Source organism: Triturus cristatus, chromosome 5_1, assembly GCF_964204655.1.
Source record: "Triturus cristatus chromosome 5_1, aTriCri1.1, whole genome shotgun sequence".
Lineage (NCBI taxonomy): Eukaryota > Metazoa > Chordata > Amphibia > Caudata > Salamandridae > Triturus > Triturus cristatus.
Genome location: NC_140587.1, coordinates 576,782,208 through 576,807,035, shown reverse-complemented (window position 1 = coordinate 576,807,035; position 24,828 = coordinate 576,782,208). Strand labels below are relative to the sequence as shown.

The 24,828-nt window shown below is 51.6% G+C and overlaps 1 protein-coding gene across 5 annotated transcripts in view; it reads left to right on the top strand.

Annotated features, from left to right (window-relative positions):
* The window catches only part of CSPP1 (centrosome and spindle pole associated protein 1), a 1,290,317-nt gene extending 1,266,172 nt beyond the window's left edge, over window positions 1-24,145 (top strand). For all 5 annotated transcript variants that reach the window (XM_085605499.1, XM_085605497.1, XM_085605498.1 and 2 more), the window contains 2 exons: window positions 735-885; window positions 23,700-24,145. In XM_085605499.1, coding sequence (XP_085461625.1) covers window positions 735-885; window positions 23,700-23,926 — 378 coding nt within the window. In that variant the 3' untranslated portion in view covers window positions 23,927-24,145. The remainder of the gene's footprint in view (window positions 1-734; window positions 886-23,699) is intronic.
* Window positions 24,146-24,828: the final 683 nt, after the last annotated feature.

Genomic DNA, 24,828 nt, shown 5'->3' with positions numbered 1-24,828 from the left:
TAAGGGAAATGGGTCAACGGGGAGATTAACAAGACTCTACTTTAAAAAACAAAAACATTAATATGTCCCATAAATTGGCTAGTTTCACAATGATTTGAGCAAGCCTCAATTCTGCTGTGCCATCCTTGATGAATCATGTGGTTCTGACTTCTGCCCTTTGCAGCGCAGCCAGTCGAATAGTCAAGTAGGAGTAGAATTAAAGAAAAGGCAAGAGTGCAGATGAAAATAAGCTCTTCTGGTTTAGTTTGAAAAAAGCTCTTAGAATGCCTGCTTATGAGAATTCCTAACTTTCTCCCCGCAACTTTTGACGTTTATTTGGGAGCTGTTTTGATGTAGCAGCGAGGGAGGCCTCAGCCTACGAGGAAAGACCTTCATGTTTACGGATGCTTCTCAACATTTTTGGTCCGAACGCTTCACCATGACTGGTCGTGTTCGCAGAGCTCTCAAGTTGTTCGGTATCAGACTTGAGATGTATTTCTGTCTTGTTTCTGTTCTGTTCTGTGTATTTTGATACTTGGAGTTTTGTCTTCCTCAATCTAACAACACAACTGCAAGTTCCAGAAAGCTAAAGAAAGTTCAGTCGGTGAACTAATCATGCCGGACTTGGGACGTTGTGATCTGTCTGGGTGTGAGATTTGGAGTACTGGAGACAGCACAAGAAGTACCATGAATTTTATTGACTTCTCATATTTTTACACCCGGTACTGAACTGACATGTTTTCCTTAATCCTTAGGCTAATGAAATTTCAAGAATTCAACCAACACATCAACCAGACAACTTGTCTCTGCATTCGGTTGCCAGCCTAAATGTTAACCATCTGAGAGTCCGAAATGAGGAGAGAATGAGAAAATTAATTGACCTTGATAACCGCTCTCCAAGCATAGGTACGTGGACTTGTGCTTTTTAAGATGACTCCCACTACAATTCACAGGTGGATATGTGGCATTAGGAATGAAACATTTTCATTACGCATTAACTATTATTTAAAAAATAAAATCAATATACAGACCGTTCTAAAATGAAGACTGTAATTTGGATGCCAAAGAAGGGAGCAAGAGTAACTGTCGAGCACATTCCCAAAGGTATTGTATATGGATGGTATCAGCCCCAAGAAATGTAATGCCGAGTTTAAGTTTGGTATTTTCTGTGCCTCAAACTTTGTTGGTAGACAATTATGCCATCTCATTGATCAGTCCTTGTAAGGGAAAATCATGTCCATGACTGTTGAAAGTCTGTGGAAGTTGTATGTCTTGAGTTAAAAAAATATGTTTGAAATGCTACTGTGTTACCATAGTCTTCACTCTGAGAAACATGTTTACCAGCAACTCAAGCTTTTGCTGCGAGTGTAGGTTTCAGAGAGGTGGTTCATAGATATTTGCTCCTAATATTTTTCTGTTCGTTTATTTGTGGACAATAGCATTGGGAGTGAGTGAGTGTCGGGTACATGATTTATATATCCAATAATTTTCAAAAGAAGTAATCTTGAGATTCCTCAGATCTATACCATCAATTAATTTCTGGACACCTGTCTCGGCTGCTCAGAAACCGTGTTCAGAAACGCTATTTTCATAATTTAGACATCCAAAACAGAAAAACGTTGAAAAACCTTTTATTGCAAAATTCCTTAAAAACGTGTGTTTCTTATAATGTTTCTGAAGCTAAGTAGGCTTGCACCATTCAAGAGTGCTGTGCATCAAACTAACCATGTTAGTTATTTTTTCTGCACTGCTAGAGCAAAATATGGCTCTACACCAAAGGTGGCTCTACACGTATTTTTTTCAATGTCTGCTTTTTTTCATTTCTAGATATTTTTTGAATTTGTTTCTCTTTCACATATCAGCTTCCTTACACTTAAGCTCCTGTGTTCAGTGTAATAGAAAGACATTAGGTCATGATTGGCACACTTGTCGCCTTTACTGTGACCTATCCAAGCTACTTTCAGCATTATTTGATGATTAAAGCCTAGGCCATTAATGTTTTTTCCATGTTGCAAGCGAGAGTTCTAAAGCATTTGCTCAGTCCAGGCCCATGAGGGATTTTTTTTCTAAAAAGTGATAAATGGTTAAAGACCTCACTTTTTTAAATCGCATGCTTCAAAGACACCGCGGACCCGCACTTGCTGACTTTTAGTGTTTTTTTTCTTCCTTTTGTGTTTTCTTTTCTGACCATGTAGACTGTAAAGTCCTAGGGGTGTGGTCCCTAGGCCATCCATGATCATGGAATGATCACAGATTGGGTCCAGACGCATGCTAAAAGCCTTAGAGGGGGAAGGAGAGGCCAAAAGTTATATGGCCTCATACAAGGGGCCTGAATTAAAGACCAGGTTGTCTCTATTGAGATTTTCCCCATAGAGGAAGGATTCCCCATTCCATAGGTGCAAGAACCACAGGAAATACTAAAGATCCAAATTTGCCACACATCAAGACCATGGCGATAAATCTAAGAAGATGATTAATGAGGTGCTGCCAGTGTCTTCCTCCTCTAAACCAATCCATGCATTACTGAAAATGAAGCTACAATCAAATTTGCCTCAACTTGGTGCCTGTTGTGAAGATGTGCAGGTCTTTTCATGATCTGTTACTCACAATATTTAATATTCCTGGGCCAGAATTGAATTTAATTAAACTGAATTGTCAAAGAAGCGCTGGAGTATTAAATTACATTTTACCTTGGTCAGGTTTTAATTTACAAAGGAGTAAAAACTTGCAAAGATACTATTGTTTCTATAGCTACAATCCACAAGTTCTAATGCACACATCTTCCTGCAGATTTCTCTTTATGAATAATATTTCCATGCTTCTGAACTGTCCAGAAAAGGTTTTTTGGGCAGTCTATCTCCACCGCCACAAGGTAGTGGCATGCGGCGTCAGCTTTCTCTCAAGCCTTTGAATAAAATTACTCCAGAATATATTAGGTGTAAACTGGCCATCTGGCGTCAGTGCTGGTTTTTCAGTACCTCATTAGTGCAGGTCCAGATTTCTCTCCTGGAGTCTCAGCAACAAAATCCTTTAGCATTTGGACAGAGATTAAGTCAAATGTCTCCTGCAAAAGTTGTAGGTTTCAAGCCTTGTCACAGATGCAAAAATATGTTCTTTTAAGATCAATATGATATTTGGATGTGTTGTTTGAAATCACATCATGACGCTGTGACCTGTGATTCTTGTGAGATTCATCCACCTGAAGGCCATCAGCAAGTGGGAAGCCAAGTTGTTACTGGCTAAAGTCTTCAGAGAGGCATTTAAAGTGATATCCTTTTCCCACAGAAAGCTACCTTAGTTACTGGTGCCGGACACAGGCCCAGCAGCATTTTTTTAAACAAATTTTATTTGTCAAGTTGCACATATATTGCAGAGCTCTGTACCCCAGAGACAGCTGCACAATCAAACCATACAGATATGATGACTTTGACTTTTTCAAGTTTAATCCAAACATATATATGTAACAATGAAATGAATACCCCAACTCCCTTCCCCCACCGCCCCTCCCCCTTGATCGCGCAAGTTCCGCATAGTCCGGACCGCAAAGTATAATCATAACAGACGGGGTGCACTCCTCCGGGCCCCCCCCCGCACCATATCCCCACTTTCCAAAGATGTACATATGAGTTATCCCAAGTGAGGAACCTCTGTTGCTTATGGTGGGTCTAATAACAGCCCCCGGTAATCCGCCCACAGTTTCCAGATCTTGTAGTGTTTGTGTGGGCACCCCCTAGCGACAAAGATAGGTTGTTCCAGCCCCATGCAGAAATCTAGCCCATTTTTCCATGCGGCAACTGATGGGGCCCTTGGCGCCGTCCATGCCCTGGCAATGTCCCTTTTCGCCAGAGTGAAACCCAGTTGCATGAGGTGTCGCTTATAAATGTTGCCTCCTATTCCCTCCATAACATGAAGATGGGCCAGCTGCGGTGTGCGCGGGAGCTCCCACCCCAGGACCTCCAAAAGACAGGCAAACACCCCCCTCTAAAAGCGGTCAAGGGAGAGACAACGCCAGACTGTATGAATGAATGTACCCTCCTCTCGACTGCAGCGAAGACACACAGGAGAAGCGATCAGCCCTGCCCTCCACTAACGCACTCGAGTAAAGTAAACCCTGTGTAGATACTTGAACTGGACAAGGCGAAGTCGCATTGCTATGGCCGCCCCCCGTGTGGCCGCCAGAGCCTCGGTCCAGTCCTCCTCCTCCAGTGTGACTACGTCCTCTTCCCAATCCCCCCCGAAGCTTCTGTAGTGTGGGGGAGCAATGTGTAACCAGGGACTGGTATATCCGGGAAATTTTCCAGCCAGTTAAATCTCCCATGAAGACCTTTGCCTCCAGTGGACTAAATTCGGGCAATCACTCCAGACCCTCCACATGACTGAACTATCGGGCGGGATACGATATGGATGGTTTTGCAGCTGATAGAGGAGCCGAGGGAGCGCCACCATTTGAATATCGCCGATCTGCCATATAACGACAGGGGCATGCGGGACCAGGACTTGAGATCTTCGCGGATCCGCTCCCATACTGGAACCAAATTACGCTCCCAGGAGACATCGTCCGCATATAATGCAATTCTTTCGGACAGGCCCGGCGCCCACTCGAATCCCCGTATCTGCGCATCAATATGCACACATTCAGCCAGCGGTTCCATAGCTAGCGCAAATAAGTATGGGACAGGGGACAGCCCTGCCGCGTGCCCCGTCTGACAGAGAAGGTGTATGAGATCGCCCCAGCCACTCGCATCGACGCTGTCAGATCTGTGTATAAGAGCATTAAGTATGAGAGAAAGCGTGGTCCAAAAATAAGTCTTCTCAACAAGGCAAATAGGTACACCCAACTGAGGGAGTCAAACGCCCTGTCCATGTCTGCCAGTAAAAGCGTCGCCGGTTCCCCCACCCGCCGGGTGGCCGCCATAGCAACGTGCGCTCACCTAATGTGCCTGGTCGCCCTCCGAGGCATGAACCCAGCCTGGTCAGGGTGTACCAGAGTGGATATGTGAGGCGATTGGCCAAGGCCTTGGCCAGAACCTTTGCCTCTACATTTAAGAGGGAAATCGGACGATACGAAGCATGTTGCTCTTGGGGCCTGACTGGTTTGTGGAACACCACCACCTCCGCATTTCTCCAGTCCGGAGGCAGGGAGCCCCACTCCCAAGCTTCCTCCACCACAGGTCGAAAGTGAGAGACCAGCTGTATAAAATAGTGCTGAAAAATTCACTGGGGAACCCATTGGGTCCCGGCGCCTTCCCGGGGTTGAGCTCCCCTAGGGCCGTACCCACTTCTTCATCCGTCAGTGGTAGCTCCAATTGCTCCTGCACCTCATCTGACGCAGTTTTAGGTGGGAGGTCAGTTATGAATTTATCAATCACGGCGGCCGGTAGACATTCTTGGGGAGTGTACAGATCTGCATAGTAGGTGGCAAAGCTTTCGGCTATGGCCAGGGGGTCTGTAAGCAGGAGACATCGTCCGCATATAATGCAATTCTATCGGACAGGCCCGGCGCCCACTCGAATCCCCGTATCTGCGCATCAATATGCACACATTCAGCCAGCGGTTCCATAGCTAGCGCAAATAAGTATGGGACAGGGGACAGCCCTGCCGCGTGCCCCGTCTGACAGAGAAGGTGTATGAGATCGCCCCAGCCACTCGCATCGACGCTGTCAGATCTGTGTATAAGAGCATTAAGTATGAGAGAAAGCGTGGTCCAAAAATAAGTCTTCTCAACAAGGCAAATAGGTACACCCAACTGAGGGAGTCAAACGCCCTGTCCATGTCTGCCAGTAAAAGCGTCGCCGGTTCCCCCACCCGCCGGGTGGCCGCCATAGCAACGTGCGCTCACCTAATGTGCCTGGTCGCCCTCCGAGGCATGAACCCAGCCTGGTCAGGGTGTACCAGAGTGGATATGTGAGGCGATTGGCCAAGGCCTTGGCCAGAACCTTTGCCTCTACATTTAAGAGGGAAATCGGACGATACGAAGCATGTTGCTCTTGGGGCCTGACTGGTTTGTGGAACACCACCACCTCCGCATTTCTCCAGTCCGGAGGCAGGGAGCCCCACTCCCAAGCTTCCTCCACCACAGGTCGAAAGTGAGAGACCAGCTGTATAAAATAGTGCTGAAAAATTCACTGGGGAACCCATTGGGTCCCGGCGCCTTCCCGGGGTTGAGCTCCCCTAGGGCCGTACCCACTTCTTCATCCGTCAGTGGTAGCTCCAATTGCTCCTGCACCTCATCTGACGCAGTTTTAGGTGGGAGGTCAGTTATGAATTTATCAATCACGGCGGCCGGTAGACATTCTTGGGGAGTGTACAGATCTGCATAGTAGGTGGCAAAGCTTTCGGCTATGGCCAGGGGGTCTGTAAGCAGGAGACATCGTCCGCATATAATGCAATTCTATCGGACAGGCCCGGCGCCCACTCGAATCCCCGTATCTGCGCATCAATATGCACACATTCAGCCAGCGGTTCCATAGCTAGCGCAAATAAGTATGGGACAGGGGACAGCCCTGCCGCGTGCCCCGTCTGACAGAGAAGGTGTATGAGATCGCCCCAGCCACTCGCATCGACGCTGTCAGATCTGTGTATAAGAGCATTAAGTATGAGAGAAAGCGTGGTCCAAAAATAAGTCTTCTCAACAAGGCAAATAGGTACACCCAACTGAGGGAGTCAAACGCCCTGTCCATGTCTGCCAGTAAAAGCGTCGCCGGTTCCCCCACCCGCCGGGTGGCCGCCATAGCAACGTGCGCTCACCTAATGTGCCTGGTCGCCCTCCGAGGCATGAACCCAGCCTGGTCAGGGTGTACCAGAGTGGATATGTGAGGCGATTGGCCAAGGCCTTGGCCAGAACCTTTGCCTCTACATTTAAGAGGGAAATCGGACGATACGAAGCATGTTGCTCTTGGGGCCTGACTGGTTTGTGGAACACCACCACCTCCGCATTTCTCCAGTCCGGAGGCAGGGAGCCCCACTCCCAAGCTTCCTCCACCACAGGTCGAAAGTGAGAGACCAGCTGTATAAAATAGTGCTGAAAAATTCACTGGGGAACCCATTGGGTCCCGGCGCCTTCCCGGGGTTGAGCTCCCCTAGGGCCGTACCCACTTCTTCATCCGTCAGTGGTAGCTCCAATTGCTCCTGCACCTCATCTGACGCAGTTTTAGGTGGGAGGTCAGTTATGAATTTATCAATCACGGCGGCCGGTAGACATTCTTGGGGAGTGTACAGATCTGCATAGTAGGTGGCAAAGCTTTCGGCTATGGCCAGGGGGTCTGTAAGCAGCTTTCCCTTCCGGCAGGGTCTAGAAGTGGAAGGTAGCTTGACATAGACGGTGCAGCATCTTGCTGGACTTATTGCCCCATTGATATACTCTGCTACGCGTCGCCAGCCAAGCTTGGCGGGCCTCGTCTATCAGAAGAGTCGCATAGTTCTGTTGAGCCATCAATAATTGCCTCCTGGACTGGCCTCCCCCTGCCTCTTGGCTCTTGCATTTGAGTGCCTCCATTCCTGCTTCCGCTCGCAGCAGCTCTTTCCTACGCTCCCTACGCGCCGCCGCACACCAGGAAATATCCACCCCCCTCAGTGTGGGCTTCAGTGCCTCCCACAATGTCTCGGCGCTAGACACAGACCCCACATTAGCCGTCAGGTAGTGATCAATGGCTTCACTCATGTGATCTTTGTATTCAATATTCTGCAGATGGCATACAGAGAGGCGCCACCTAAACGGCTCATGTCCCCGACCTATCTGGACCGTGAGGGCCACCGAGGAATGGTCTGACAGGTCAATTCTGGAGTATGAATCATGAACCGCAGAAAAGTAGGTAAATTCCCGGCTATCACCGTGAAGTCACCGCAATACATCGACCCAATCAAGTCCCGTCACTAAGGAGTGTGCTGCCTTGTGGGGCGACCACTCTCCGGAGCACCCCCCCCTCCCCCCTCCCCCCCCGTCCACCATCTGGACCTGGCCAGCTCCATGACATCGTTCCAGTCCCCACCAACCACAGAGAGTGCCTCTGGCATATCCATCCATATAGTCATAAGCCGTTCTACCAGATTCCATTGCAGGGGAGGGGGAGCGTATATACTGCCCAACACTAGGGGGTCTTCCCCTGTCTTGCCCCGAAGAAACAGATACCGCCCCGGTTTGTCCGTCCACTGTTTATCATGGGTATAGGGGACCCTGCGGTTTATCAGTATCGCTCCTCCCTGTGAGCCCCTCATGAAGCTGGAGTGGAAGACCTGTTGAAACCCACCCCGCTGGAGGCAGAGGGCCTTCGTACCCATGAGGTGTGTTTCCTGCAACATAAGAATATCGACCCGGCCCGCTTGGCCTGTTGAAATATGGCCCCACGTTTTATTTTGTCCAGGGCTCCACGAACGTTCCAGCTAACAATACGAAGGGTACCCGGGGTCACCCTCCCTTTACTAGGGGTGCTGGCCATCTGAGCAGGCATCCACCACTATAGTAGACACGGGGACTGTGCGGTGCATATGTGAAAAGCAGCGAACCAGCATCGAAAGTGCGATCTGTGAATGTAAACAACCCCCACCCAAAATACCCCCCCACCCTATACCTCAAAAACACTGAAGCATCTGTCGCCGCGGGGCTGGATCCGAATCCCCAACGGGGAAATGGGAGCCGCGCCAGAGTCTCTACAATTAACAGTGAGCACCCAGAACCCTGCAGTTCCTTGCGGATTCATAAATCAATCTGCCGCCCAGAAGTGGAGCCTCCCCGCGAGGAAGCGCCGCAGGACTGAGAATGACGCCGAGAACGTGACCGTCTGTTACGCTTCAGCTGGCCCCGGGGACCTTTCTGGACGATCTCGCTCGATGAGGAGTCGGATTCTCTTCCCATTGGCATGTGCACTCTCACCCGCACCGTCTCATCAGTCCATTTGAAGACCTCTTCAGGAGTGTAAAAAAAGTGCGTGTGGGGGCAGTATACAACCCTCAGGCGGGCAGGGAACAGGAGTGCATAAGGAAGCTTGAGGTCCCTCAGGCGGGCCTTCGCCGCCATTAACGATTTCCGCTGTTGCTGCACCAGACACGTATAGTCAGGGAAAATAAGGATGCGTGTATTTTCGTAGAGCAGCGGATCCTTTGCTCGGGCCTGCTTCAAAATGGCGTCGCGATCAAGGTAGTTCAAAAGTTTTGCTAAAACTGGCCGCGGGCGAGCCCCCAGTGAGGGCTTCTGTATGAGCGCTCTGTGGGCCCGCTCTATAACAAAGCAACGGGACAGGGCCTCCGGGGGAAGCCAGCTCTCAAGCCACTGCGTGAGGAAGCGTTCCATATTGCCCCCTCGCAACCCTCCGGAAACCCAACAAAGCGGAGGTTGTTTAGTCAGGCCCGTCCCTCCGCATCCTCCACTCGCAATGCAAGTCCCTTCTGAGCGTTCTCCATGTCAGACACTTTTTTTCTTTAGTGAGGTGACATCGTCCTCCACTCCAGAAATAAGAGTTTCAGCTTCCGTGATACGCGACACTGCGTTGCGCAAATCTTGTCTCAGCAGCATAACATTGGAGCCAACTGCTCCAATTCTCGCATCCAGCATGTCCCTGGATTGAGTGATGGGCGCCATAAGTGCCGCATTGTCAGGCATCGCCCCCTGCTGTCCACTGGGGGCCCCAGCAGCCTCTCCCGCACCTGAATATTTGTCAATAGGGCCTTGCTTGGCCGGGTCGCCACCGCCCTTGTCCCGTGTCATAGCCGCTCTCAACGCTCACCACACAAGCCCGCTGAAGTCCGGGGAGGAAGCGAGTTCAGGGAGAGTCCAACTGTGAGCCCCCGCGGCCCGGTCCGACCGCCGAGTTGGGTCTCGCAAGAAGCCGCCCCAGAGCTGAGTCCAGCACGCAGCCCAGTGGACCACTCTATATCCGGCCCCACTAAGGACCCGCAGCGTCACTCAGTCCACCCTACCATGTCCTGGATCCAAGATGGGGGCCCCCCCCAGCGCCAGTGGCCCCCCCAAGCCTGTCCAGCGCACACGCCTCCGGACCGCCCACCCCTCTTGGCGTACACCAGTCACCGCCTGGCCCAGGGTCTCCAATGGCGCCCACTCTGCCCGGTCAGGCGCCGATAGGATCGTCTCTGGTGGCCTGGGGGGGATTCCCTAGGGAGGAAGAGGGCCTGCCTCCTCTGTGACCGGGTGCTGGTCCAGGGTCCTTCCAATACGTGCCCCAGCCTTCCACCACCGATGCGTCCGTTCCCTCCGTGGCTCGACAGTGCCGCCGCACTCTTTCTATGAAGTAGGCCAGGGGGGGATCGGTCCAGGTGAATATGCCCCTCTACGCCAGGCCCGTAGGCCGCAAACGCCTCGGGCCCCCACCGCTGCAGCGACCTCCTCTTGTTGAGGAGGTCGCTCTGGGCATGGAGACCCCCAAGGCCAGGAGGCCACCGGCCCGTGAACAACGACCCCAGCTCCGCTCCTTTCCTCCGCTGCCCGAACTGGCTGCCGAGCCTCCCCGCCAGATTGCGCCGCAGGCTGCGCCATGGAGCAGTGGCCGGTCCCCCGCCGGCTGCCTCTGCCTGCCTGCCAATCCCAGGGAGTCTGCTCCGTTACCTCGCGGGATTCCCGCGCTGAGGCTGCTGCTCTCTCCCAGCTGCGGGCTCAGATTCTCCTCAGCGCTGCGCCTGGGTCGGCCAGGCCTCGACCCCTCACGGCCTCATCTCGCATCATACCCCCACGGGCGTCCCAAAGTCACTCAGGGTGATGCTGTGGACACCACGGGACTGCAGGGTCGTTGCTACGGTCCGTGTGGCATCGGAGAAGCAGGATAATTACAGGATATATGGCAGGCTGGACGGAGCTCGCTCAGCACACGTCTGCCATGGTGGCTTGCTAAGCCACGCCTCCCCAGCAGCATTTTTGAATGCGATGTTTGGCATTTTTGCCAGTGCCTCAAACCCCAGCGGCACCTTATTAATTTAGCCTTCCCATGTTCATGCCCATGGCTCTGTATAGTGTAGGCACAGTGGCTGACTTAGTTGCCAGCTACACTATTCCACCATTAACACCATGGCCAATGCCATTATAGAAGCCAACAATGTTTCCTTCACCAGAGCTGTTCACGCTGCCTCCTAATTCTCCTGCTTCTATAGAGCCTCCACTTTAACATAGATCTAGAAGGGAAGCTCAACGGGGCATTGAGGAAGAGAACTACAGGCAGAGAATGCACAATATATTTGGTTACGATCCCCTTAAGCTCTTTCCCTATGTTGATCAGGAGGCTGAAACCCCAAATGAAATTCTTGGTTTGTCATCTGCCAGTGGCCTGGACACTTCACCAAAGATGGTCATGACGTTTTCTTCTGCACAGCCAACTCCAGAGGGCCATGTCACTGCATTTTGGTGGTTAGAAAGGGTGCTGAGGTTTTTAATTTGCTACTGCCAACAGTTGATGTTAAAATGCTGGTCCTAATAGAGCTTCTGCTCCCTGCACATCCAACATCAGAACTTGTATTGCCTTTCAGTGAGGCCTTACTCGGACCTGACCTGGCAGCATGGGAGAACCATCACCAGCGGTCAACCATCTAGTGACCAGATGATACTGTCATGATCCTTGAGATCCATCCTTTCTTTCTGCCCCTTTAGCAGAGAGCCTTGTGATCCGGACATCCTGTTCCTCGCAACAGTCCCAAGGCAATTTCCCCACAGCTCCCTTGGACAGAGAATCCAAGAGGCTTGAAGCATGGGGAAAGATCTTCTCTGCAGGCAGCATGGCCCTTCAGTCCTTGAATGGCAATGACCTTCTGGTGCGCTATACCCACGCCCTGTGCGGTATGGCTCAAATGATTAGGCTACATGTCCAAGAACAATTGCTGGACCACTTCTAAGAGGTTATTAATGATCGGCAGAATGCTTCTAGTTACATTATAAATTCGGACCTAGAAATGGTGGATTCTGTGGTAAGGGCCATGGGTTCATCAGTCTCCAGATGCCATGCTGGACTCTGGACCTCGGGCTTTTCAATGGACATGCAAGCCAGTGTGATGGACCTGCTGACCGATAGCACCAGATTGTTTGGTGAAAAAGGTATGCCGCCTTGGAGTGGTGCAAGACCACAGCATGCTTCTTAAGTCTTCAGCAAGTACAACCCCAACAAGATTACAGACAATTTCTTCACGTTCAGGGATTCACCAGAGGCTTCTCCTTCCGACATCGGCTACCTGATCAGCCACAGTTGCAACAGCCCTAGGCCCACCGCTGTTAGCCAGAGGTAAAGACCATGGATCCACCCAGCAACTCTCCTCCACCTGCTCTTATTCCTTCTCCACTCCCCAGAAAGCAGTCTTTGTTCTCGGTCATCAAAGAATGTCCTCCATTCTGCCAGCCTGGCTGGCCATTACTTCAGACCAGTGGGTCTTTCATATTGTAGAAAGGGGCTACACCCTTTAATTTCTTCACACCCTTCCTCCCCTTGTTTGGAACATCTGATCATTCTTCAGAGAGAAGTGGCAGCACTTTTACAGAAAGGAGTGGTGGATCTAGTGTCGGAACAGTAACAAGGCCAAGGTTGCTACTTTCGCTATTTCTGTGTGCAAAAGGCTAACAGCAGTTTGTGCCAAATCCAGGACCTCAGGGAGTTGAACTTCCTCAAGATGGGAAAGTTCAAAATGCTAAACCTAGCGAAACTGTTATTGGCGTTAGAAGCTAGATGGTGCCATTGGACCTCCAGGAAGTGTACTTCCACATCCCAATCCTGCAGTCTCACTGAGAGTATTTGAAGTTTGTAGTGGGTTCTTCATACTACTAGTTTTCAGTGCTCCCCTTTGGCTTGACATCTGCACCTCAAGTCTTCACCAGTGGTTGCAGCCCATTTCAGGAGGAAGGGAAGTACAGTTTTCCTGTACCCTGATGACTAGCTTATCTAAACTTGTTCGACAGAGGTAGTATCACAGCATTTGTGTTTGACAGCATCCCTGCTGTTCGACCTGGCTCGTCTATAAGTGAGCCGGAATCACAAGTGAGGCCTTACCAACGACTTCACTTTATAGCATCAGTACTGGGCACCACCGTTCTCTGTGCCTTTCCTCCACTTGGAGGGTTACATATACACAAGATATTGTCCTGTCCTTCCAGTAACGCATGAGGTCTGGTACTGAAGATGCTACGATTCCTAGGTCTGCTCGCTTCCTGCATTCTCCTAATCATACATACATGTTGGCATATGAGGGCCCTGCAATGGTATCTCCGCAGACAGTGTTTACAGTACAGGGGAGACCTGTCGGACTTCATTGTGATTTCCCCCAGCGATGCAGCGGATGTGGTATGGTGAGGGAACAAGGCAAAACTGACCTACGGGATGGCCTTCACTCACCCTTAACCGTGACTGTGATAGCAACAGATACCTCCACTTATGGGTGGGGAGCTCAGCCGGAGGATCTAGAGATCTGAAAGAAACACGTTAGTTAGATTCCTCACCTTAGAATATCCCCAGGCGTCAGGCTGGATCCGGAAAGATTTTTGTAGCAATACCCCTTGCGCATCGCTAGGCGTCGTCTGCGGCTCCGCGTCCGTCGTTGGCGTCGTGCGCCGGAATAACGTCGTCTGACTACTTAGACGCCGCCCTCGCGCGCTTATGTAAGTTCTTCTTTTTTCCGCGCCAGACAGCGCCGATCCGGGAAGAGCTTACCCCTTAGTCAATTTTTGACTAAACTTTTTTGACTCTTTGGTCTTCTGTCGACTCGACTCTGGTGCAGGTAGGATGCCTGGGTTTAAAGCCTGTGACTCCTGTCATCGACTGATGTCAGTGACGGACCACCATCGCCGGTGCCTTTACTACCTGGGGCCCGACCACGGCGCGGAGTCGTGTCCCGATTGTCAGGCCTTGACCTCGAAGGCTAGGCGGGAGCGGTCCCATAAGCTTCTCGAGCTTCGGCACTCGGCTCCGCGCCGCTCATGGTCCCGGTCCAGGAGGCGGTCCAAGGACAAGTCGCGGAGCCGCAGCCACCATCATCGCTCGTCGGGCTCGAAGTCTTCGGGTAAGTCGAAGCGATCAAAGAAGTCCAAGAGGCGACACCGCTCTTCGGACTCCCCTCGCCGGTCGCGCGACTCGGCCGAGAGTCAGGTTGGTCCCACCCCCGCGGCTCCGTCGGAGACGCAGGAGCCGCGTCCGTCTCCATACCCGCCGGTCCCTGGGACTGATGCGACTCCGGCGGAGGTCAGTGCCTTCCTCTCGGCCATGAGGGGCCTGGCTCTGCCGTCGACGCCTGCCGGTGCGCCTTCGGGCCCCGTGGGCTCGACTGGGCGACCTCGCGTGCCGGCGGCTCCTGCCCCGGCGCCGTCTACTTCGGTCCCGACGCCGCAGGTCCATGAGGGATCCAGGCCTGGATCTCTGCCAGCGCCGGTCGACCTCACGACGCCTCCTCCGCCGGCGCCGAAACACCGGTTCCGCCTCCGGCGCCGTCTCCGGACGATGCCGTTCTCCAGTTTAACCCCTGTCTGGGCCCGGCGCCGGCGCGGCGCCGCTAGACGCCGCTTCCGACGCCGATGGATGAGCGTTTCATCTACCGCCCGGCTCCGATCATTCCTCCTGTTTATCAGGAATCGGATGACGGGGGCGACTGGGAGGGGTCTGAGGACCCTATGGCCAGACAGGGCCAACTTTCACAGGACTGGGCAGACGAACTGGGGGATGCCAGTGGTCTGGACACCTCCCCGGACGCTGGTTTCATCTCTCCTCCGACTGTGGCCTCGGAGGAAGGTGCAGCTTTCTCAGTGGTGCTGCGCAAGGCGGCCGAAGCCCTGGGGCTCGAGTTGCCTGCTGTGGCCGTGATGACTAACATCCTCACAGAGGTGCCTCAACCGTCAGCAAGCTCCACAGAGCCTCTGCTTCAGTTCAATGAGGCTCTCATAGACGTTCTGCAGGGCACTTGGTCCAAGCCCTCCACAGTTCCTCTTGTGGATCGGAACGTGGCCCAGCGCCACCGTCCTGCTCCGGGCGACCGCAGTTTCCTGTTCCAACACCCCACCCCCGAGAGTCTGGTTATCCAGGCCTCCACTTCCCAATCCTCCTTCCCGTCCGCTCCTCCGGATCAGGAATCCAAGAGGCTGGAACAGTTTGGAAAGAAGCTGTTCTCTTCCCTGAGTTTGGGCCTGCGGTCTTTGAACACCGCTTGCCTCTTGGACCGTTTCTCCCACTCTCTGTGGGATACTGTGGAGGACGTGCTGCCCCTGTGTCCGGAGGAGGCCTGGATACGTCTCCCCCAGGCGCTTGCTGACGGGCGAGATGCAGCACGACATGCCATATGGTGTGGACTAGACACCACTGACTCGCTGGGTAGGGCGATTTCCACCACGGTGGCGCTCCGGCGCCACGCCTGGCTGCGGTCCACGTCTTTCTCTGGGGATGTCCAGAGTACCCTCATGGATATGCCCTTTGATGGCACTCGCCTTTTTGGTGAGAAGACGGATAGTGCGCTGGCTCATTTTAAGGACTCCCGGGCTACGGCCATGTCCTTGGGTCTCTTGGCTCCGCGGCCGCAAACTTCCGCCTTTCGTAGCCAAGGAAGGGGCGCCTCCTCACGTCTGCCTAGCCACCGGCCGCAGAACCAACCTGCACGCGGTCGCGGACGTGGATTCCGCCGTGGCGGGACTGGAGGACAACATGCCGGTCAGTCCACATCCACCCTGGCAGCATCCGCCTCAAAGCCCTCCTAGTCCGAGCTTTCAGGCCCATTCCACGCCAGTGGGCGGCAGAGTTCACCATCACCTGCTCCACTGGCGATCCATCACATCGGACAGGTGGGTGCTGCAAATCGTCCGAAGGGGCTACTCCCTCCCCTTTGAGACGACCCCTCCAGCCATGCCACCGCAGTGCCACCGTATATCGGAGGATCACTTGAATCTTCTGCGGGAGGAAGTTACGGCCCTCTTGGCCAAAGAGGCCGTCAAGCGCGTTCCTGGTCCAGAAGTATGCCGTGGTTGCTATTCCCACTACTTTCTAGTTCCCAAGAAGGGCAAAAGGGGCCTACGCCCTATCTTGGACCTCAGGAGCGTCAACGCCTTCCTCCGGAAGGAACGGTTCAAGATGCTAACTTTAGCTCAGGTTCTGGCTGCCCTTGACCCTGGAGACTGGATGGTAGCGTTGGACTTGCAGGACGCCTATTTTCACATCCCCGTCCTGCTGGCCCACCGGCGTTACCTACGGTTCACGGTGGGTTAGGAGCACTTTCAGTTAACCGTGCTCCCCTTCGGCCTCACCAGTGCCCCTCGGGTGTTCACGAAAGTGATGGCGGTGGTCGCAGCTCATCTGCGCAGATCGGGGGTTCCAGTATTTCCCTATCTCGACAACTGGCTGTTGAAGGCGGGCTCGCCCCAGCAAGTCGTCTCCCACCTCCAGACTACGGCCGACCTCCTGCATTTGCTGGGGTTCTCCATCAACGTGCCGAAGTCACACCTCAGACCCTCTCAGAAGCTCCTCTTCATTGGAGCGGTTCTCGATTCGGCGCAGTTCCGGGCCTATCCTCCGGAACAGCGGGTCCGGGATATTCAGGCTCTGATTACCATCTTTCGGCCTCTATCCTGGGTTTCGGTCAGGTTGGTGCTGCGGCTTCTGGGGCTGATGGCCTCCTGCATCCTGTTGGTGCATTACGCCAGGTGGCGAATGCGGGCTCTGCAGTGGGACCTGAAGTTTCAGTGGGCCCAGCATCGAGGCAACCTGTCCGACCATGTCTTGATCTCGGAGGGCACTGCGAAACAGTTGCAGTGGTGGCTCACGGACCGCGATTGGGTCAGGGGCAGATGCCTCTCCCTACCCCAACCGGAGCACGTAGTAGTGGCGGACGCGTCCCTCATGGGATGGGGGGGCCATATGGGAGAGGCGGAGATCAGAGGCCTCTGGACTCCGGCGGAGTCTCAACTCCATATCAACCTGTTGGAGCTGAGAGCGATCCGGCTTGCACTGAAAGCCTTCCTGCCCTCTGTCCGGGGAAGTGTCGTGCAGGGGTTCACGGACAACACCACCGCCATGTGGTATTGCAACAAACGGGGCGGGGTGGGGTCGTGGAAACTTTGTCAGGAGGCTCTGCGCCTCTGGACATGGCTGGAACACCAGGGCATCATCCTGGTGGTTCAACATCTGTCGGGCTCTCTGAACGCCAGAGCAGAAGAACTCAGCCGCCGGTGCATGATGGATCACGAATGGCGTCTGAACTCGGACATGGCGCAAGGTCTCTTTCTGCAGTGGGGAGAGCCTTGGTTAGATCTATTCGCCACCGAAGAGAACGTGCAATGTCAGCAGTTCTGCGCGTTGGAATTTCCAAGGCGGCACTCGCTCGGAGACGCTTTTCGTCGCAAGTGGAGTTGCGGTCCGTTGTACGCCTTTCCGCCTATACCACTTCTGCCCAGAGTGCTGATGAAGATCAGGCGCGACCGGGCCCAAGTCATCTTAGTGGCTCCGGATTGGGCACGAAGGTACTGGTATCCCGAGCTACTCAGTATGTCAATCGATCCTCCGGTACGACTGCCTCTTCACGAGGCCCTTTGTCGCAGCAGCAGGGGACGGCCCTCCAGCCGAACCTGTCCAGTCTCCACCTCCATGCGTGGAGATTGAGCGGCGACAGTTGATGCCATTTGACTTGCCTCCTGAAGTCTGTGATGTTATTCTGGCAGCCAGGCGTCCCTCCACAAAATCGGTATACGCCTGCAGGTGGAACAAATTTGTGGCATGGTGCACAGCAAAGGCTGTGGATCCCCTTTCCGCCCCTCTTTCTGAGGCTCTACTCTTTCTTCTTTCTTTGGCCCAGCAGGGCTTTGCTCTGGGCACCTTGAAAGGTTATCTTTCTGCAATCTCTGCTTTCTTACGGCTTCCTGATCAGCCTTCTCTTTTCAAGTCCCCTGTTGTTTCGCGTTTTCTTAAAGGCATTACGCATGTTTCCTCCTGTCCCCTTCGTAATGCCTCAGTGGGATTTGAATCTTGTCTTGACCTTTCTGATGTGCGCTCCCTTTGAGCCTCTTCACAATTGTCCCCTTCGTCTTCTGACTCTTAAGACTGCTTTTCTGGTAGCTATCACCTCGGCTAGACGGGTGAGTGAGCTCCAGGCTCTGTTATCTAAGCCTCCCTTTCTTTCTGTTAATCCGGACAAGGTTGTCCTCCGGACTCGTCCTTCTTTTCTTCCGAAAGTGGTGACCCCCTTTCACATCGGGCAATCGGTCACATTGCCTACCTTCTTTCCGCCTCTGCATCCTTCGAAAGAGGAAGAGAGGCTCCACCGTCTGGACCCCAAACGTGCGCTGTCCTTTTATTTGGACCGTACCAGACAGTTCCGGGTGGACGACCAACTTTTTGTTGGATACGTAGGTGCTAAGAAGGAGAGGGCTGTACACAAGCGGACCATCTCACGGTGGGTCGTCTTGTGTATAAAGGTTTGTTACTCCTTGGCGAAAAAGGACCCTCCTGTTGGGCTGAGAGCCCATTCCACCCGGGCCACAGCGGCGACTGCTGCCCTGAGACGGGGAGTTCCCTTGCAGGACATCTGTCAGGCGGTGACGTGGTCCTCACTGCACACGTCCGCCAAGCACTATTGCCTGGACAGCCAAGTCCGGAGAGATGGCTTCTTTGGCCGTTCTGTTCTCCTGGACTTTCTGGTGTGATCTTGGTTCGCAGACCCTCCACCGGGGTTGGTATTGCTGGGGTATCTATTCTAAGGTGAGGAATCTAACTAACGTGTTTCTTTCAGATGAACAAGTTACTTACCTTCGGTACCGATGTATCTGTAAGAAACATTAGTTAGTTAGATTCCTCACCGACCCACCCATCCTCCCCGCTCTGCGAACCGACATCTAGGGTTAAGGCCCTCCTGTTCAGGGCCCTAGACTTTTTAGCACCAGTGTCGGTCTCTTGCATGGCTCTGCGTTCCTGGCGCGGAAAGCTATGTACAAGAACTGACGTCAGCGCACGAGGGCGGCGTCTAAGTACTCCGACGCCGTCATTCCGGCGCACGACGCCAATGACGGACGCGGAGCCGCAGACGACGCACAAGGGGTATTGCTACAAAAATCTTTCCGGATCCAGCCTGACGCCTGGGGATATTCTAAGGTGAGGAATCTAACTAACTAATGTTTCTTATAGATACATCGTTACCGAAGGTAAGGAACTTGTTCATCAGGGGCCTCAAGACTCTGTAAAAAGCAGGTTCTTCACATCAACCTGCTGGAACTGTGGGTGTTTCAGCTAGTGGTCATGGCCTTCCTCCCCTCCATCCATGGTAGGTCAATCCAGATCTTGATGAACAAAATACCAGCGATGTTGTATGTTAACACACTAGAGGGAAAATGGTCTAGTCTCCTGTGCCTGGAAGAATTGAGGGATCTGGTTAACCCCCAATCACCTAGCAGGGTCTCTGAAAGTCAGAGCGGATAGCCTGAGACTGTGTTATCATGCCGATCACGAGTGACCATTTCTGCAGAGGTAGTCTAGGACACCTTTGCCTGGTGCGGTGCTCCTCAAGTGGACCTGTTCTCGTCATCAGAAAATGCTCATTGCCAATAGTTCTGTGCCCTCCAGTATCAATTTAAAGAAGCATGTGTTTTATTTGAAATTGAATTTTCTGCTGTACTATGTTTTCCCCATACCCTTGATTCCATGGGTTCAGAGGAAGATTCACAAAGACCAGGCCCCAGTCATTCTCATTGCCCCGGATTGGCCAAAAAGGGTGAGTTATGCAGATCTTTGGCGCTTCTCCCTTTTTCCCCCGCTCAAGCTTCCATTCACATTGGACCTTTTCTCCCATGCAGAGGAGATGGTACTGCAGTCCAGTCTCCGAAGCCCCCACCTCCATGCCTGGATACTGGGTGGGGACATCTGAACTCTTTTCGGCTACCACTGGAGGTGGTGGTGGTGGTGGTGGTCATCCTGTCAGCGCATAACCCCTCCACAAAGTCAGTCTACTCTGGCAGATGTGGCAAATTCATTGCTTGGTGCACAGACAATGGGATTGACTTTTGCTGGGCCATGTTGCCACAGAATCTTCAATTTGCACTATCTCTTCCACAGAGGGGTTGTACTGTTGCCACTGTTAAAGGATATTTAGCAGCGTTGTCTGCGTTCCTCTGTCTGCCTGACCAGCCTTTCGTTTTTAAGTCCTCAGTTGTGCGTTTTTTAAAGGGTTTGACAAATCGATATCCTCCAACTCCATTCGGGGTGCCACAGTGGGACTTTAGTTTTAACCTTCCATACAGGGACTCCGTTTTAGCCCCTTAAAATTTGTTCTTTACGGATGTTGATGTTGGAAATGGTCTTTTTAGTCGCCGTTATTCCAACCAGATGAGGCCGTCTTGGATCATGTATAGGTAGCATGAGATAAACCCTTTCCTGTTCAGCAGTCCACAGACCAGTAGCCAGATCACATAAGCCTGCTTCACGTGACCCCCACTCTTTCTCCTCACACGTGTTACTGGAAAGTCTGGCTGTTCAAATTTCCTCCCTGAAACAAAACTTGAATACCTTCCTTGTATCACCTTCCTACTGAGAGTGGAAGAACTTGAAAACACTTTGCTTCTGGCGGCCTAACCCTCTGCACTGTTAATGCGACATGCCTCCTGGGCCAATATGTTGATGTCTTATGGAAATTGACGAAATGTACAGTGATCAGTTTGCCAGGCCACATAAAACAACTCTTAACAGACATGGCCAATGACCGATTGGATGCGTCCAAACAAATTTGGAAGTGCAGCTTGGACTCTGCCAACACCATGGCTCGATCCATGGGTAAAGGCTGTCAAACTGCATTGACATGCTTAGATACCTTCCACTGTCTTGGCTTCTCTGGAGATGTCCCTGCCACTTTCATGGACATGCTCTTCAATAGAGAGTAGCGGTGCGGAAAAAAAGCTGACTTCACCTTGGAAAGCTTAAAAACAATAGAACTATCTTTCGGTATCTGTGGGTGCAGGTGGCACTTGAGGACACCCAACTGTTGCACCTAAATGTGAACAGGGTTGTGGCCGTGTTGTGGCAATATGTGAAATTTTGGAACACATTGCCACTCTCACTGATGGGCAGACTAGCAGTGTCTAAAATGGCGGTACTGCAACATTGCCTGGCCATGCTGCAAAACTCTTTATGCCCTATTCCCGCGTGGGTATTTAGGTAGTTGAACTCTGTGCTTGTGTCACTTCTGGGCAGGACGCTGCAGCAGGGTGGCCTTGAGCATTGTGACCCAACGGAAAGAGGAGGGGGGACTGGAAGCTCCTAGGCTGGACTTGTACTACTATGCAGCTCACCTGCAACATGCAACTCGGTGGATGGACAATGGGGACAACTGGGAGAAGAGACTGATGGCGGGACGTATCCAATCGGGCAAACTCCCGGTAGCCTTCAAGGAGGGAACGGGGGTCTCGGCTGATATGCCCTACATAGTCAGTCAAACTGTGAGCATCTGGCAGCTATGCATGGAAAGGATCCTGAGACGAGCACTGTTCTATCGGGAACTTCTTATGTGGATACTTGCCCCAGTGCAGAAAATGATGTCTTATATGTCATTCCAGGCATGGAGGGAGGGGGGTTGTGAAGTGTTAGCCGACTTGTACCCGGGGGATACATTCATCACATACTAGCAGGCGTTTTGGGACTTTGAGGTGGGCCAGGGTCACTATCTACACTACGCTGGGCTGACGGACATAGTTAAAGCTATCTGGCTCGCGTATCCTGCTATTCCACAGTCAACTCACACACTGAATATACTGCTCACCTGTGGCTCAGGGCATAGATGGATCTTTCTCCTATATATTGCAATAAGAGGTGACTCGACAGGCCTCCATCCTAGGTCATGGGTGGCATGGCACGCCGACATGACAGAGCCCCTGGGATACAAAGACTGGACAACCGTAAGCGTGCTTACTCATACAGTATCCTTTAATGCGCGTTGTAAACGGATACATTACAACTTCCTACATCGTACCTACATGACACCAGTGAAGCTACACCGTATTGCCCGGACCGTTCGGATCGTTTGCCCACAGTGCAGTGAGACTGGGGTGGATTTCCTGCACTTACCATGGGGCTGTCCCTGAGTGAATCAATTTTAGAGCCAGGTAGTGGGGATTGTGGAGAGGGTTATGGGCTTTCAAGTGGAGGAGTCACCACTGCACTGCCTATTGGGACACATTAAGAAACCCAGGAAGCGCAAGATACCCTATAAGCTTTTACAGTTGCTGTTGGTGTTGCCGAAGTGCAGGGCCACCATACGTAGATGAGGCAGTGCACCCCGGATGTGGATGTGTGGTATAGTGACGTGCGTGAGTGGACGCTGGCCCAAGAAGCCCACATGAAATTGAGCCGTAAAGATGATAGACTAGATGAGGACCTTAGGGAATGGAGGGAGCTGTAAACTCTGAACTGGACATGAGTGACCCCCAAGGAAACCTGACGTTCTATTTTATTCTGAAACTAATATTATTTTATTAAGTCTATTTTCAAATGGAGCTTGATACATAGGGGCTGATTAGGATGGCGGGCGGAACTTTGGCCGTCCGCCACCCTAACCGAAACAGGACTGACTTAAGCATTACAATGCGACCAACACCACGGCGGTCGCAATGCCTATATTTTTTATTGCGGCGGGTGCTGCTGGCTGTAGCACGCACCGCAAGACAAAAAGGGGTCACTGCACATATCCCTGCACTACGTGGCAGGCAGCATGCGGTGCCTGCGACATGGTGCAGAGATGTGTAAGGGCGCCATAGATACCCACTAGGGCCCATGTCCGAGGGCCTGAGGGGAAAAGGGGACCGCTACGGGCCCCCAAAGTCCCTTTCCGCCTTCCTTTCATGCACTGTTAACCACCATGAAAAGGCGGGCGGAAAGGTACATAATAATCCCTACGGCGATGCCTGGCAAGCACCGCCGCCATTGTAGGGATATGATTCCCCTCCGACGCACAGGCGGACTCAAGGAGCCCGTTGGATGCGTGGCGGTTGGTCTTTCCGACCTCCAACAAACCGTCCACTATCCTAATGTGGTGGGCAGGAAAACTTGCTTAGGATGGCGGTGAGACCGCCATCCTAATCAGCCCCATAGTTCTTTGCATGGCCACCAGCCAATCGAGTCCTGGTCTCTTTTTCTAATTTTGTATTTATTGATTTTTCAAACCATTACAGTCATTACGTGTTACGCATATCAACAGTTACAGAATAAGCTCCTTGAAGCACAAGCAGACAATATTTCATTGTATTGATGTGCTTCCAGTCTGTGGTCATTACCCAAGTCAAGCTTTTATAATATGCAGATGTAAAATAAATATTATTAGTGTATTGAGAACATGCTAATATTTAATTTTCATTCAAACTCATTTGCACAGAACATCACGACACATAGTAGTGGAGAGACTCGTCGTTCAACCAGTGTAGTTCATCTACGTGAGTCTGTCAGATGGGAAGCTTGCACATAATGCCTGCAGTCCATTAACTCGTCTACTAGCTTTTCTAGACTGTGCCTTTTGCATTTCTTGTGCCAGTATTGCCTTGCTTTCTTTGCCTCCACTCTGGGCACTCTCCTATGGATTGTGGGAATACCACCCTTCTTAGTTACGCACAGCCATTGAGGAAAAAATCGCATCCTTCGAATGTGTTTTCCTCTCTGCTCTTAGACACAGATGGCCCCTGTAGTTTGGTAACCCTTGGGTTGGTAAACAGCGCGTGGAAGCCCCATTACTGGGTCTCTGCAAGTTGTCTAAATACTGAACTGCCTTCACGCCATTTAACCTAGTGTTGACTTTCTTTGCAGCGGATGACGTTTCCTTGGGAGATGGAGATGACATTCTTAAACACTACATGCCCAGTGATGACGCACGGCCCTTGTCTGCTGACACGGTAGCCACTGAGCCCTGGCTGAGACCTGGAACGTCAGATACTTTGAAGCGGTTTATTGCCGGACAGTCGAGTCAAGAGAAGCTTTCGTCTGAAACACCGCTGCCCTTTACCTGGCAAGGCTTGTCTACTGCGCATGGCTGAACGATTGTCTGGACACCAAATGTGCCTTTTGCACCTGACCGGAATGTAATCACCCCAGCACTTTTTTACGATATCGCTATATAGACTCCTATCATAAAGAGATGTGTATATATTGTGCTATTTGTATATACTGTATTCAGGTTGTTTTTATTGTGACAGTTTAGGAAAAAATGTAAATGTATAGTAAAATAAAACAGAAATGTGCATGTTTTGAAACTGTACAATAGCAAACTTTGTCTATTTATTATTTTCATATGAACAGGGCAATCTGATGTGATTGATCTAGAAAAAATAACGGGTGTCTTGTTTTTAGACACATGATTTTGGTCATTGTGAGTATTGCCTTAAATTCGGATATTTTCGGCCGCTTAAAGTGTCCGATATTTTTGTACATGTACATTTTATTGTACACAACTCCATACAGTGATGAGGATTGGGGATTCTATATATACACGTGTATTTGGGAAAAAGTTGTATCAAGTAGTCCTGCAAATTAGAGTTCAACACCAAGTAACAAAGCAAACAGTTTTTTCATTTATTTATGAGAAACAATTCCATGGTAAACAGGGAAAGTGCTGGGACAAGGTGTGGCTGAATGTGTAGAGGCAGGTGCATGTCCAGTTCACGCTGTACTTAGTTTATCTTGTCAAATAGTTTAAATCAGCTGTTTCTTTTTCTATCACAAAGTGGTATCCGTTTTCATAATTCTGTAAAAACAGAAGGGCTGCCATAGTCACCATAAAAGTGCCCTTTCGTATTCGGAGCATTTCTAGCATACGTTTTACATTACATCTTACTTTCCACCGGATTCTTAATCCTGCAAATTACTGATCAGTTTAAATAGCTCCCTGGTGCAGTCTGGCTCAGGAATCTGTTGCTCATCTCACAGAGGTTGAGCTGCT